Source organism: Corvus moneduloides, chromosome 1, assembly GCF_009650955.1.
Source record: "Corvus moneduloides isolate bCorMon1 chromosome 1, bCorMon1.pri, whole genome shotgun sequence".
Taxonomy (NCBI): Eukaryota; Metazoa; Chordata; class Aves; order Passeriformes; family Corvidae; genus Corvus; species Corvus moneduloides.
Window position 1 is genome coordinate 155,631,805 of NC_045476.1, and position 16,089 is coordinate 155,647,893.

Here is a 16,089-nt window from a genome sequence, read left to right on the forward strand (position 1 = left end):
GTTTAGACTTTGAGAGCACATTCAGCTGGAATCCTGCCTCACACCTAGGGCTAGACCTCTGCAATAATGCAACTCTGCTTGTTCCAGCTCTGAACAAAGACAAGCGGGGCTATGGAGTTATGCTACTCACTACAAGTTGAGGAATCAGCTTTCCATGTGGCATTATCCTCCCACCCCCTTTCCCACAGGAATAACACAATGTAAGTTAAGCTTGTGCCTTTGCCATTATCTTGCTTTAGTGGCTCAGTTCCAACACACAGCCATGTACCACCTCATTATTTATATCCTGCTAGCATCTTATTTAGTACCTCAGCTTCCATCACAAATGTATTGAGATAACTGATAAGAGACTCATTATAATTGCAGCTTCTCTGCAGGGGTCAGCACCTCCTCCCCATGAATATGATAAGGGCTCCAAGTGACACCTCACCTGCAAATGGTGTTTTTCCCTGAAGACTCACTTCCCACAGGCTAAAAGCTGCTACTGAATTTCTGAAGTAATATTTTAATAACTTAATTTAAGATTTAACAGCTTTCTTTCCTGAGCTTTGTTGTATAATTAATCCATGTGATGGGAACTCATTAGACTTGGGGATCTGAGATGCATCTGGACATGCAAGGGCTGTAAACAGCCCTAAAACCTGTGTTAGGGCCTATTTAAGGTGGACAGATGCAGAGCTGTGGATGGAAAGAACACATTATTTTATCCTTGGGGTTAATCAGAAACTACCTTTTTGATAGTTGGATGTGTCTTTCAATTATATCTGTAGTTTGTTATAATAATAGTAAAACCAACCAAGTTTTGTCCACTGATGTTTAAGGTGGCATCCTTGACTTCCTGGGCTGAGAAGATCTGGCCCAACACCTCCAAACATCATCTTGCATGCACTTGTGCATGCCCATGAGCTGTGGGCACTCCTGCCTCCTGAAAACATACCTGAAGCAGATACTACAGAGACACTTCAAGCCTGACATTGAACAGACCACCATGGGATTTTGTCTCTTTCTCTTGCTTAGTGCTGTGCTGCTGTGTTTATCACATGGAAGAGATGAGATCTGTCACTGCCATCCTCAAATGCTGAAAGAACTGAAGCCTTGGTGTCCCACTTCTCCAGAGAACACTGTAGCTGCAAGACTTCCACAAGGTTTCTTGTTTCCTGCTGGTAGTGCTCTTCTGCTTTGATATGATCCAGAGAATGCAAATGGGTCTGGCCCTAAGCACTGCTTAAAGCATTTGCTCAAGTTCAAGACCGTGTTCTGAATTAGGCAGACCAGAGGTTTGAAACCACTTTCCAGGAAAGCACAGCTGAGTGAGCTGCCCATTTACCCGTAAGTATGGGTGTGGGTATCTCATTTCTTCAGCTTGCAGTGAGAGCTGCAGAACCCAGCTCCAGGGGACAGGCTGCAGCAGAGAACACCACAGCTAAGTGTGCACACCAGTCTGCCCCACTACTGAACGTTTCCCTCTTCTGCACATCCCTTTCAAGGGTGCATTGCTTTCTTGACAAGCTGAGGAACAAAAGTATAGAAAACACAAAGACAAAACAACACCATGAAAGGAGTAACACCTTTGGGCATCAGGGATATGTTCCTCACTGTGTGTGCAGTGCTGAGGTTCCCAGCAGAGCACCTTTTCCCCACTGGACATGAGCAACAGCTCTAATGAAAGCTTTGTAAAGAGGAGTGCTGCCAGCTGCCTTCTGTGGGGGCTGGATGAGTTGTGTACAGAGACCTGTTTTCCACAGACACAATTTACATAAGCACTGCACACATTTCTCTGTGTGCTGTCAGGGTGCCTCGATCCTTTTCTCTCAAGGCTCATCTTCCTCTGTACAATTTCTGTGGTGAGCCAGGTACACCTGTGTACCTGTTTTGCTCAATTAAACCTTTTCCATGGATGTGAATAATCTATTTCATGGTCCAGAACATACTCATTTCATTTCCTCTGCCCTCCGGTGATTGAGTTAGTTAATACTTTATAAACACCTTGAGACCTCATCACACTAAGTACTGTACAAAGAACAGGGCTTGTCCCAGAACAATTCTTCTGAATAGGACAGGATGGAAGAAGCTCAGGAGAAAGAAAAAATTAGAGCACAGACTTTAATATGGTCCTCAATTGTTAATATTCCCAGTTAATTTCTGCTGACTAACTTAATGCAAGCAACAAATTCTGGTTTCGACATAGGGACTGACTACAGTTCTCAGTGACCCAGAGTGAGACAAATGAGCCTCACTGATCATGAGCCTCACTGATCATTTGACATAGGTTTCTAGCGAGTTCCAAACCCTTCCCACAAGCTCTGCCAGATCTTCCTGACCAAAGGGTGCTTTGAGTTCTTAATTTCCACTGGACTTTGCATCCAATGTTTGGGAGAGATGCACCCATGTGGTGGCTGGCCCTGGCACACAGTCAGCAATGTGTTGTGGCTGACAGGGGCAGTCACTTGCCCAGAAGGGGCCAGAAACTCCACTGAGAGCAACAGAGATGCTCAGCAATGGTGCTGACGTGCCACTGGCATCCAAGGAGGGAGCAGCAGAGGAGGGACCCCCAAGGGGGGCTGGAGGAGGAGAAGGGCAGGAGGGGCTGCAGGCCCAGAGCAGAGATCCCTCTCAGACAGCACTGGAGAGACCCCACTGGAGCAGAAACACTCCTGGAGCCCAGGGAAGGGCCTGTGCTAAGACAGGGAGATGGGGAAGGAGGGATGAACGGCCAGGAGGGGCTGGGAGGGACCAACTACAGCCCATCTCCACCCCGATGCCCCTTGGTGTCACGGTGGAAAGGGAGGAAAGGTTTAATTTTTTTCTTTCTTTCTCACCATTCAAATCTATTTTAATTGACAATACATGTAATTTTCCCCATTATGTGTCTGGTTTGCCTGTGACAGTCATGGGTCACTGATGCCCCTGTCTTCATCTCAACCCACAAGTTTTTCCATCTACTCTTGCTCAGTAAGAGTGAGAGAGCAACTGTGGAGGGTTGGGACCCTCACCACAGGGAGGACTCAGCTGTGCAGTCTCAGGCTGCAGGGTGCTCCTGGGGCTCCTTTTCTGCAGGTCTGTGGTGATGGAGGACCTCTGTGACGAAGGGAAGGAGCTGCAGCAGGAGGTCAGCATGCTGTGGAGCTACACAGATGACGAAAAGGAGGTTGACTGGATGCTCTCCAGGTTACAAGGGAAGCCTGACCCTTCAGCTCAAGGAGGGACAGCCAGTCTGTGCTTATCGGATTGGAAAACAGAGAATGGTCCATTCCTGTGTGCAAGAAGTCAAGCAGAGGTGTCATGGATGATCAAGGGGTCCTTGACAAAACTCAAACACAAAAGACCTTCACCATATAAGTGGTAAAAGGTTGCTTGAAGAAGTCCTCAGCCTCCATAATTGGAGTTATGGAAAATAGGACTGGATTCAGCCCTGAGGAACCTGCTGCATTTGCATGTGCCTTGAGCAAAGGGGTAGATTAGGGGATCTCCAGAGGTCCCTTCCACCCCTCTGGATTTGCCATCGTTCTGCAAGTCTGCTGTTCCCTGTTCCCTTCCTTTCCCCTCTAGTCCTTGGGCACCTTGCCCTTGGCCATGAGGCACTGCCTCCTGCTACAGTGCAGAGCTCTTTGGAAAAAGCAAAAGGCAATCACTCTCAAACTGCAGCTTGGGCATCTTCCTTTACAACAACAATGGAGGTGTTAGTGGTGGGACTTTATACAGTATCCCAGAGATCTGAGCAGAATTTCAGGATGCATGAAGACTGAAAACTGATTTCCTCTTCTGCTTGGGGATGATGGGGATTCAATCTTCCCATCATTTCCAAGTTTTTGTGGCGTGAGGACCTTCATGGGTGTTGTACTGAAGTGACCCACAATGCACTGAAGAGGGAACTGAAGAGAAAACCTCTCTGTAGAAGTCCAGTGGCTCACAGCAACCAGGCAAGAGTGCAGAGACCTTGGCACAGTCTGCATCCCTGTACATGCATTTTACATTATCCTATTTCTAGCTCAGGTGTGTTCTGACATAAAAGGGAAATGCAAATGTCCTTTTCAAGATGCTTCTTTTTGGTATCTGATGTCACATATATTCTGGAAGCAGCCACTGGGAGGGAGATCCTCCTTGCTGGATCTCCCTCCCTATGGGCACAGGCTGTGAGAGAACTAATGGACTGCTTTACTTTATGTACCTGGAAAAACTTTGGGGTGAAAAAAAAGGCCCAGAACCTCAAGATTGTGAAAGCACTCTGGTGATTAACTAAACACACATGCACAAAAAACCAGGTTAAACTATGAAGGTTCAGAGTTCAGTGGCCTCCAGTGCTAGGTGATAACTGAGCAGGGATTTTCACATATTGATCCAGTCACCCAAATCACGTTTTTGGTTCTTCATGTTTTCGAATCTAGTATCAGACACCTGAAAATTCAGGCACTCTTGCAGTCACATAGAGCACAGCTGGGTGCCTCATACATCTTGACCTAAGTCTATGCATACCAGAGCTACAAATTTGATATTATGATAAATTCACACCTGCAGCCCTGAGCCTTGACAGCTGCTGTCTCCAATATAAGAATTTGTCTCACTTTCTCTCACCTATAAGACAGCTGTCACGGACAGCTGCCACCCACAGAAGAGCTAAATCTCCACCGATACTTTCAGCAGAAGTCTCATCTTGTTACAACTAGATTTCCTCAGGATGGTTTTATTCAAAGAGTTCTTGCTGGAGCTGACTCAGTCCTTTTGTGAGAGATTCAAATAGCTCCTTGTGGTCAGGATCTTGAGGACAAGTACAGTTTGTTGGTTGTATCACTGTTTTTGCCATTGTGAATATCCACCCAGTAGAAGGCTTTAATGAATTAACAATGGTTACCCTATGGATATATCTTACCACAACACACGACCCTTGTCACCTTGATTAAGAAATGTCCCTAAGCCTGGTGTGGGTACAACACAGATCCCACACCAGCCATGGACCAGCCACGAGACAAACCACCACACAAACTGAACAGTTGTACAGATTTCTCCAAAAACTCTGAGTTCTGTTCTCTCGTTTCTCCCTCTAGCAGACACTACATCTGCTCCTTTAGCAGTTGCTGGCAGACAAGACAAGCCCCAGTGCCAGCTAATACTATATGATCTGCTGCTGAATTAATTTTCCACTTAAAAATTAAATTATGAGCCAGATCCTCATTGGATTTAATACAGCTATCACCTATTAAGCATCTGATAGTCTGGCCTTGTATAGAGATTATTCCTCCTCTCTCTTTGTAGCAAGAATACAACCAAAGAGTTAGACTTTGATCTGGTGCGTGAAGGCAGTGAAAATATTGATTGTTTTGTGTCTGATGCATCCATCACGAGAAATTACGACTTTTTCAAAAAGCTGGAGAAAAACATGCCATTCAAAAAACAAAGAAAAGAAAGAAAGGTTGTAAAAGATACTATAAATCTTTTATTTCTTTTGAGTTACTATGCAATGCCCTTCATTTTGAAGGAAATGGTACAATCAATGATGTGTACTTCTTTCTCAGAAAAAGAAGATATTTGCACTAACAATTCAACATTTACTGACAAAAGACAGCTTACAGAAAATGCTCATGGTGGAAAAAAATCGTATTTGTGATTACACTTCTTATTGTGGATGATTTCATGAAGTGTTACAATGTCAGGAATTTCAAGTGTGCATTTAAAGAAAGCTTCTAATCCAGTATTAATGCAAAGGAATTTGAACCATCTAAACCACTGGTGTTCAAAATCAGCCTGATTTCTTCCTATTCACAGTTAAAGAAAAGCCTAATCTGAAAGTCTAAGCCCATGATACAATACTCCTGGCCTTATCACTGCACACTGATTTTTAAGAGTAGTCAAGCGCACCCAATTAACAGTAGATTTCTTACAAACAGAAACTGCTGTTGGAAACAGTGTATTTCCTACCTCTACTTAGTTACTAGTCTCCGATCTCTCATACAAAATTAACATTTTGCTTTCAAATAATATTTGTTCCTACATGGCTGTCAGCTTTATGGTTGGTGCTGTTAATTATCAGAAAAGCACAGGTGGGAAACCACTCGACAACACACTTCACATACCCAAGGACAGACCTTTGGTAAAACTTAACCAAAGGAGAAGAGAAAAAGAAAACCACCATTACATTCAAAATCTGCAACAGATTAATCACACAATATCACCTATTATAGTACTGAGTGGAATAATGAAATCAAATGAACAAAAGGAGTTTGCCTAAGGTTTCATTTATACAAAACAATTCCAAGTTTACTTCCATAGTCTAGGGTCCTTCAGTCTGAAGAATACATTTTTCCAAGTAAGAAAATACAGTTTTTGAAGTAGCTTTTGGGAATTTTCCCTGCCTACTCTATAACTGCCTACCATGTTGGCCAGAGGAGCTCTAGAGTTGCTGTAACCAATACCTTGCATTCACACAGAATCAGGGATAACAAAATAGTATTCAGTTTACATCTTTGTTCACTGCCATGGAAGGTGAATGTCTAAACTGTGTTTTTAAAATTACTCAACCAACAGATAATTGTAGGTTTTACTGTAACACCTTTTCCAAGGCATTATTTGCATCAAACATGCCAATACTCCAGGGAAATAAGAGTGCTCATCTACATTTCCTAGCTGGAGCTACATTTACACATCTGGGACTCAGCCTTGCCAGCCTTCACATGTGCATATTGATATTCACAGCAGTAGGTATGCCCAAATGAGTAAATTCATATAGATGATTAAATGTTTGCACAATCAAAGGGCTTTTAAAACAAATTATATTAACTTTAAATGTTAAAAACGCAAGGGAAAGTTCAAGCATGACAAGACAAAGATACTGGAGAAATCTGCAGCAGATCACCAGCTTAGCTTACAACTGCTGTGTAAGACACCTCTCACCAAATCAGTGCAGCTCCTGGATCTCCAGGGGGAAACTGAGGCCAAAGTTTGGGCTGGGTTCCATGAGCTCTCTTTGGACAAGAGGTCCTTTGAGAAACAGCTTTCACTGCACTGCTTGTTCTCCCCTGTTGATTATGCAACCTCAGATCCTCCACGCTCCCACCAGACCTCACATTGAAATTCCAGACCCTCATTCACGAAGAAATGTAAATATACACTTAATTTCAAGCACAGGAATAGGCTTACTGATTCTCAAGTGGCCTCAGGTAGGAAAGGTCTATTCAAAACTTTAAACTCAGTACAGGTTTAAGGCCTTTGCAGAAGCACAAGCTCTGCAGAGGGATCACACCTGCATTTCTCTGTTAAAGCAGCTGCAGAGAAGAACACTTCTATCTATTCCTTTTCCCTCTCTTTTGTGATCTATGCAAAAGTCCTGAAGTGGACACATATATAAAAGAGTCAGTTTTCCTGGGAGATTTTTTTTTTTTTAAATCAAGCTCCAGAAATCCCAGCTTACTCTGCAGACAGTAACTGAGCAAAGTACAACAAAGACAAGAAACCAAGCAGTTGTGATGTGCTTCTACAATAATTTCTGTTCTCACATCCAGGTCATTACAGGTCCATGGCTTTAAAACCAGAAATGTGTGCAGAGGTGTTTAGTAGCACCTATTAAATAACACTGCCTAATCAACAGGTAGGGGAAAAGGACCTGCCTGTTAAAGATTCAACAGTTGCATCTTTATCTGCTGGAATAAGAAATCCTTGTATAGAGGTAGCCCTCTTTCAGACAAAATAAAAACAATGCCAAGGTTCCCTCCCCTCTTCTACTTTTTACACATAATGGAATGTCAGGGGACAGTAAATTCCCAAACATAGCTTGCGGGGAAATTTTAAAATTCCAAATATCAAACACCTGTATCCCAGGTGCCAGAGGAGCACAGAAGTTTTATAACACAGCAGAATGCATGCCAGACTCTGCTGTGAGACAAGCTCCCCCTTCGCTCTCTGTCCTAGCAAAGCACTGCAAGCTCTGGAATTCTTTGCTAAGGCCCTGTGCCTGTGGGGGAATTTATCCCAAAAGGCATGACCGGTACAGAGAAGCACCAAGACCAGCACAAGACAAGATTTCAGTTAGTCAAAGAAGCTTTGCTCTCCATTCCCAAGCAGATTTGGTCCGTTTTTTATTAGAACAAAAGAAGTGGGGAAAAAAAAGAATAGAAAACAAAGCCAGACTGTGCAGGCTATCTCAGAAGGAGAGAAATGGCTAAGTGTCATAGTTCTGATGTTTCAGACACAAGGGAAAAATATTTTCACAACTAGTTTACTGTTTAGTACCCTGTAGATACGTAATATTTGACATTTATAGCAGTTTCTATACTTTATGACCTAGAATATACTTTAGATCATGAATGAAAAATAAACCCATTCAGAGGACTGGAAAATAATGTGCATAACAACTTACTTTCAAATGCAAGGTTATGAAGGGTTTTTTTAAACTTTCAAAAATATCTCTAGGAAAATATTATTTTACATAGCTATATTACACAGTGAAATAAACTTTGTTATGTACAAGGTTTCAGTATGAAAGAAATCACAGCTAGACATTTGCTCACAGTCTAGATAATCTGTTGTCTCTATCAGTCAGTAGTACAACAGAGAGGCTCTTCTCCACTCTTTTTCAGACTGTCTCAGTGATCATTTCAGCTTTTAGTAGTTACTAGTAGTTGTATAAAACCTGTGTGCAGACATCCACATATTAACCCTATCACAGTCAGATATGGGTAGATATCCTATCAAAACAAGGTTAGACATCTGCTCAACAACCACAGTAACCTGAGTATAACTCAATTGCATATTGGTGAAAAAAACAACACTTAGTGCAGGCACCTGAGCTATAGCATTCTAAGGGAGCTTGGTGTTAAACTCTCCCGTGGATATAGGCCAAATCCTAGCTTGTATATTCTAGGCAGAAAACATGACACCACAATCTATTTGGCTCACATTGGCAAAGTTGCTTCATATAATCTTAACTAGTCAAAAGCTTGTATCCACCTATTGTTAAATGACAAACTTTGCTCCTGTCCCAGGGGTGGAAAGGACATGGAGTACTTTGCTATTTGTGGTATAACTGTAAACAGCTGCGGGGAAGACTGTATTAACTATGCTTTAAGTTTACAGCACACTGTTAGCTTCCATTATTTAAATTAACTCAAGCTTATGTTCAAGTTCACATCATCATATTGTGCTTTAAGGGGAAGAAATTTTGCATTAGAAACTACCTCCAAATCAGTAATTGTTCACACACCCTAGATCCCAGGACAAAGACCTGACAGTGCTGCCTGTGTGGGAGACCAGTTCAACAGTTGAAAAAAAAGTTCAGGGAATAGTCAGGGCAGGCAGCACTGCACTCCCCCTCCTGATGGACTTGCACAACTTTGGAGGCATGTCCTCTCCTCTAATGCTATAGCTCAGCTGCATACTATTGAAATTAGCTAAAAAAGGAAACATGAAATCCCTAATGAAGAGGAAACTGCTTTGGAACACCCAAACCCCCCTGCCTGTAATGTCTTCCAGCCTGTGCTCCCTTCCATCACAGCTGTGTTCACTGTGGTGCAGAACCCGTGCCATGCTCACAGCCATAAGCACCCAGCCAAGAGGTCACCCCCTCGAGGGACAGCTTACACAAGACATGCTCTTACATATAAGCAACCTGCTTCTACTACCTCTGTGTGTACTACAGACATAATCAGGAGCTCTGCCATTTGCTTCAGGGGAAGCCAAGGCAGCCTGTAATGAGCCCTGACACAGCTCAGCATCTGCCTGTAGGAGTCCCAGCACACACTAGTGTGCAGAGTGTAACTGGGGTAGCAAACTTCCTTCCCTGGGACCTGTTGGCAATAAATACATCTTCTGTCCCCAAAGCCACATGCTGATAGCAAAGGAGAAGGTCTCCCAGCCCACGTTCAACTTCCTATCAATTATGAAGGCACCAGGCACATCAAACCCATTTCGTTAAAATTGGTGGAGATTTCTGCCTTACACCTTCTGGGGGACTGGTTACTAACCCACGAAGCCTTGAGCCAGGCGAGAGACAGCTCCTTGCAATACCAGAAGCCACAGCTGAAGAGAAACAGCAGCAAAGAAGGGAAAACAATATCCTCATACTCAGAGCTACATGGTCATGGCCTGGAAGTTGTTGACTACTTCTTAATGGTATTAAATACTATTAACTTCTGCTGATAAGTAGATGTCAAAGGCATATAGCATCTTGTAGGGTCAAGCCTACTGGCAGATGGTTGAGGAAAAGGCTACGTGCGAACACGGCAGAGAGGAAGGGAAAGAAGTGAGAGAGGAGAGGGGTAGAATTGCCCTGAGTTTTATCCTCTACAAATAAGTCAGGGGTTTTATCAGCAAGCACTGAAGGAGTTAAGCACTAAAGCACAGACACTTAATCAGCTTTCCCCCTTCCTTTCACATGTGATTGGAATGAAGCTGCACCGAAGCAGCCCAAAGGGCTTATAACAGCTCAATTTCGCAGCCTTCAGTTTTAATCCCCATCACCCAGGCTAAGCAGTATGGTGGTGCTGAGACTGCTACTCCACAGCAGTCTGAGCACCTGGATGATGATGGTCTTCTTCCTCCTCCTCTGCAGCCTGCAGGTGGCTGGAGAGCTCCTGGATCACAGCAGCCCTACCAATCTGGTCATTTCTCCTCTTCTCCATTATCAGATCCTCCAGGCTCTGAAACTCCAGCGTGTGGCTGCGCTTGTCACCCAGCTGGATCTGCAATCGGTAGGGCTGCTTGCCTATGCGCAGCTCCCCGCCGATTTTAAACTCTCGCTTGCCGTATCGGCACCAGGCAGCAAAACACTCAGAGTTTCTCCAGCTCAAGTCCCGATCCTTGCAACCCACCTGCTCCAGGGCATTGCGCACCACCACGGCCGGGCTGAGGGGTTTGTAGCGGTACAGCTGGTTGGCAATGCGGCCCCGTCTGCCCTGGCTGGCATCGGTGAGGAAGCTGTTCACCACCTCCAGCCGATGCAGGTGCACAACTTGAAAATCCCCGACATAGACCACCCAGTGCGGATACTGGGCTTGGCACACAAACTCCACCAGGTCACCTGGTTTACACCTATTCAGCAGGTTCTCCGGGGTGTAGGTGCTCAGATGCCCCCCACCTCCTTCATCACCCTCCTCTAGCTGCGTGTCCTCCTCTGAAAAGCTCTTCTGGTAAATACACTCATCCCGGTAATAGACTGAGCACTCCACCTCGTGCAGCTGGGGATCGTAGGGCTGCAGGGCAGGGTTTTCACCCCCCAGGTCATGCACCGAATCCTGCTGCTGCTCCAGCTCATCATCGTCATTCGAAAAGATGTAGGAAACCCCGATCCTGGGCCCTTCATCTCTGTCCATACCTGTCGGGTCGGCCGTGGGAACTTCCTTGTAGTTGAGATGGGTCAGCTTCTCCACCTGGTTCCCCATGCCCGCTGCAACGACAGACACACGGCGGGGCCATGAGGGCGGGCGCGGGTGAGCGGCTCCCAGAGAAGCAGCGGGGGCATGAGCGCGGCTCCCCCCGCTCAGCGCGGTCCCTACCAGCGTCCCAGAGTGCGGTCGGGAACGGGGGAAGGGGGGACACGACACTTCCCTACCTGCACGGAGGAAGGCGCGGCGGCACCACCACCTGTTAGGCGGCGGCGAGGAGGAGGAGAGCGGCGCAGGAGCCGCCTGAGAGAGGGCAGGCACAGAGCCACCTGTTAGAAGGGGGCTGAGAGCGCCTGGGGAGGTCGGGAGGTCCGAGCTGGGGACGGCCGAGAGCGCACCCGCCCGCCGCCCAGGTGAGCCGGCCCGGGCCGCCGGCCAGGTGCGCCTCCCCCGCCCTCCACCGGCACCGGGCGGCCGCGAACTTACCCCGCGGGGCCGGCGGCTGCGCGGCGCCGGGAGCGGCTCAGGGCGAGCGGGCGGCGGGGCGGCGGCGCGGCTGGATCATGGCCCCGGCCCGGCGCGGCTCCTGCTCCCCGCGCAGCGGCAGCGCCCGAGCGCCGCGCCGCCGGCTCCGCGGCTGGGCATGAGCGCCGGAGAGGCACGGCCGAAGGGAGGGAGGGAGGCTGGATCCGCCGCGGACGCCCCGGCAAGCGCTCAGCCCCCAGTATTTAAAGAGGCAGCTCTTCCCCCCCCCCCCCCCCCCCCCCCTTTCATCCCCCTTCCCGCCTTCCTCCCCCACACCTCCCTCCGCCCCGCACCTTTTCCCTCTCTTCGCTCCTACATGCCAAGCGCTTTGCTCCCCACCGAGGCTGGTGGCAGGCGGAGGTCGGGCTCTCTGCGCCGCCGCTGCGCAGCTCTGCGCGGGCACGGGGCGTGCAGCGCGCTCAGCCCGAACTCGCACGGGCGCGGCGCCTTTAAGGGAGCGGTGCCACAGCAGCCCGGCCCGCCGGTGAGCTCGGGGGAGGCTCCGCCGCCGGAGTTTGCCCGGGACGGCGCCGAGAGGCGAAGCGGAGCCTCGGTGCGTGGCCGCACGGATGCCGCCGTGCCCCGCGCAGAGGCGCGCAGCTGCCCCGGGGGAAGCGCCCGCCCCGCGCAGCCCCCGCGGGAGCGCCAGGAGGTGCCTCCCTGGGGCCGCGCACAGTGACAGGGGAAGTTGTAAAGTGAACACAATCAAAGCGCCCGGTTCTCCTGGGCTGACTTTGCGCCTTCGATTCCTCCATGCGCGGAGTGTGTAATTAGGTTTATTAATTTATTTTCTTTCCGACTCCAAGAGCTAAGTCTCTTTTTCAATATAGAAGATTATGATTCTTTCTCCCCTGGAAAGGCATTATGAGATCTGGTGGGAATATTTTTCTTTCTGTGTTTTGGAGAACACAAAACAATATTCTGCTTTTTCATTAATGCCTAGTTAGTGTTCTAGGAGGGTTTATTTTTCATACTATTTTAACATACACTGGAAAAATCACGCTGTTAAAATAGACTACAGAGATAACTTATGGGAGGTAGGAGTAATGTCTTTAATTTTGTCTCATTTATTCCCTTTGTCTGTTGTCTTGTAATTTGTAAGCCTAACTGCAATGCTGCTGTTCTGAGAATCCACTAAATAGCAGCAAATGAAGGAACAAATGTAATGTTACCAGGGCCCTGGGCACTGCCCACAGGCTCAAAGAATACAATTTCCATCAGCTTCTACATCTCTGTGGTTTCAGATACAGACCTGCCCTTTGGGGTGGGGAGAATTACTGTACCTGGGGCTGGGGAGATGAGCTCTCTGCTCTGCTTGGGATGGTGGGACATTGCAAGCCATTTCAGCAGTGACAGACAGGCAGATCAGGACCTTTCTGTTTTGGGTTCAGCTGGTGGTTGTCCATGGGAGCATTTTTGAAATGAATCATCCGAACACCCACCCCTGACACACATGCACTTTGGTTTGCATCCCAGTGTGTTTTCAAATTGTGAACATTTCTCTCGCATCCAACCAAACTAGATATACTCTAGCGGCAGGGTTGGACCAAGGCTAGCTGAGCAAATGTCCAAAATGTGTTGAATGCAATGTGATTTCTGGGCACTGCCTGCTTCCCTCTGCAGTTCTTCTCTATAGCTGCTGCTGGACAAAAGAGGCCCTACTTCATAGAGCATTGTGAAATTGCTTCAGTAATTAAAGATGGGCATGTGTGAGACTAGCTAAAAGCTAAACTGAACATAGAAGTGATTTTTTGACGTTCTCCCATTTCCATTGGAAGCTTTGTCTCAGCACTGTACCTTACTATCTCTTATGTTTCTTCACTAAAATGGTTTGGCAGCCCTGTGTTCAAGGCCAAGTTTCTTTTTAAATCTGATGCAACGTGTGGAAAGTTGTGTCTGTGTATGAGCGGAAACTCAGTACGGTCCAGGCAGTTGCTCGTGTGTTCATGCACATCCACAAATATTTGCAGCTCTCTATCGTGTTTTCTCTTTTTCTTGTCTGCTTCAATTCACCTCAGTGCTTAATTTTCTGCATCTTGTCAGCTTCTTTGATCTCTTTGAGTTTCCTTGCCATGACTGCTCCATGGAATCCATATTGTCTGTTCAATCAGCTACCTTCTGGGATAAGAAACCATTGGTGAGTATTTTTGTATCGTAACTCACATCCATAATGGCTTGCTGCATGCACAGGTAAGGAATTGGGTGGAAAATCCCCAAAGAATTTACAGTGCCTATATATCACTTGGACTAGTGCCTGAAATTATGATGCTTAAAACTTCTTCATGCTTAACCTCTAAGCCTCAAAGCAGCCAAACTCTGCAGGCACATGGATGGCAGGGCAGCTGGTGACAGTGCATGCTACCTCAGTGACTGTGCTTTTAGAGAGAGAATTGACTTCTTGTATAGCATTTGAAAAAAAAAAAAAAAAAGAGGACTTTGGTGCTTATCCGCTAAAGATAATGCAGCCTTTGGATATTGAGTGGAGGCAGGAATGGTTGTGCAATTCCTGAGCTGGGAGCCCAAATTGCAGCAGGGTAGAGTTGAAGGCACACCCCTGACCTTGTTATTGGAGGGTCCACAGTTAGGCGAGTCCTTGCTCAGTGTGCTGGCATTTGTTACCCAATTTTGAGGTACTGAGCTTTGTGCACGTCGCAGAGGGAACATATGGACACCACAGATAGAGCTGTGCTTGAAGTCAACAGGGAAGCTCACACTGTTCAATACTATACCTCCCTGGGGTCACTCCCAGGTTCCAGTCACTTGCTTGTTCAGATTGTGTAAGTATTTGTTCTTTGTAAATTCTGTTTTGGAGAGAAAGCTCCACCCCAGACAAAACACAGCTTTGCTGCTGGAGTGGGTTCACACCAGCAACTCCCTTATCTGAATCCCCACAAAGACTGCAAGGAAGCAAGGTTGAATCTACATGAGATCTGTCTCGCTCAGCTCTACACAGCCCTCTAACACTTTCACAGCTGAATTTCACATCCATATGCTTTCAATCTATTGTTGAATGCAGCAACACATGTCTACAGGTTCCTGACATAAAAATACCATTCTGGTGGGTCTTAAAATGGCTCGTACGATATTTGATATGCCTGAAAATTTGATAGCCCCTTTTAAAGCAAAAATACGTGCCATGCTGGATGGCTCTTTGGGAAGCCAAAGCTGCTTGCTTTTATAGTCCATTGATGTACAGAGAGGGGACTGCACCTCTTGGCTTAAAAGCTCTTTGAGGTCTATGGAGCAAGTAACTTCTATTAATCTATGTAGCTGCTGTGATCCAGGGGCCTTTGTAGTGTTAGTTGTGGTTGCTTTGAACTTAAAGCTAATTTTGAGAATTAGATGGAACAGTTATTTTGTTGTCCCAGTGGTATATCATCTTGTTGCTCCAGTTGCAGCCTTACACATATTTTACGTCCAAAGATTAAAAAGGTGATGTTTATTTGAAATCATAATTCATCCTTACTTGGATATGAAATGCTGTGGTCACATTGTTATTAAAAGATGTCCGGGATGAGAAGAAAGAAGTTTTGCTATGTGTTTATATTTTTTCTTAGCAGTGCTTCTGAGTAAGACAAGGTTTAGTGGCATATTCTGTAAGCAGATTTTGTTTCATAGGTATTCAGCCAGCTGATGGCTATGACACCCTTGAATTATTTAATAGCTTCCATTTCTTTTTTGCAGTACAGTTTTATGAGAACTGATATAAACTATGCTCCATTTGGCAGGTAAGCACTCTACATCATAGACCTAGTGATCTAGAGTGCTTAAACACCATGGTGGAATTAGGGGCACTGGAGAAATAAACCACTTCCTAGTGAAGTCCATGGAAGTTCTTCCATGAAGTTCTGTAGAAATCAATCATGCCCTTAACTGAGGGAAGTGTACGACCTGAGAGTCACTTGATGGACGGTGTCCTTCCATGACACCATAGCTAAGTCCACCAAGGATATTTGGATTCAGAATTGTAACATTTCTTTTGTGACCTCTTTGTCCTCCAGTGGAAGCTGTATCCCCGCGTCAGGCACCAAGGTCCTGTAAAGCCAGGAATGCCACCTAAAATGAGATTTATCAAACCTGGCATGCCAGAGGTAGCTGGTGGGGAATAGGACAGAGAGTTACTGTCCTGACAGCTGTTGGAATATGGTGCTTCTGTTCACTTGTGTTACACTGCCTAATACTCTCCCAAGGTTAAGTGCTTTAATGAGGTTGGATATTCTCACACACAAGAGGAAATGGTGCCACGCCAGTTAAT

The 16,089-nt window shown here is 46.3% G+C and overlaps 1 protein-coding gene across 4 annotated transcripts; it reads right to left on the reverse strand.

The window, feature by feature from the left end:
• Positions 1 to 238: 238 nt before the first annotated feature.
• LRATD2 (LRAT domain containing 2) lies at positions 239 to 12,389 on the reverse strand. Of its 4 annotated transcripts, none has more exons than XM_032133231.1 (2): positions 12,151 to 12,389; positions 239 to 11,371 (listed from the first exon to the last, which is right to left on the reverse strand). In XM_032133231.1, the coding sequence occupies exon 2, from the start codon at positions 11,364 to 11,366 to the stop codon at positions 10,479 to 10,481; it is 888 nt and encodes a 295-aa protein (XP_031989122.1). In that variant the 5' UTR covers positions 11,367 to 11,371; positions 12,151 to 12,389; the 3' UTR covers positions 239 to 10,478. The 4 variants fall into 4 exon arrangements, with proteins under 4 accessions (XP_031989122.1, XP_031989102.1, XP_031989111.1 ...); XM_032133211.1 differs by having other exon boundaries at positions 12,128 to 12,389; XM_032133220.1 differs by lacking the exon at positions 12,151 to 12,389 and adding an exon at positions 11,796 to 11,850.
• Between the last annotated feature and the right edge of the window lie 3,700 nt (positions 12,390 to 16,089).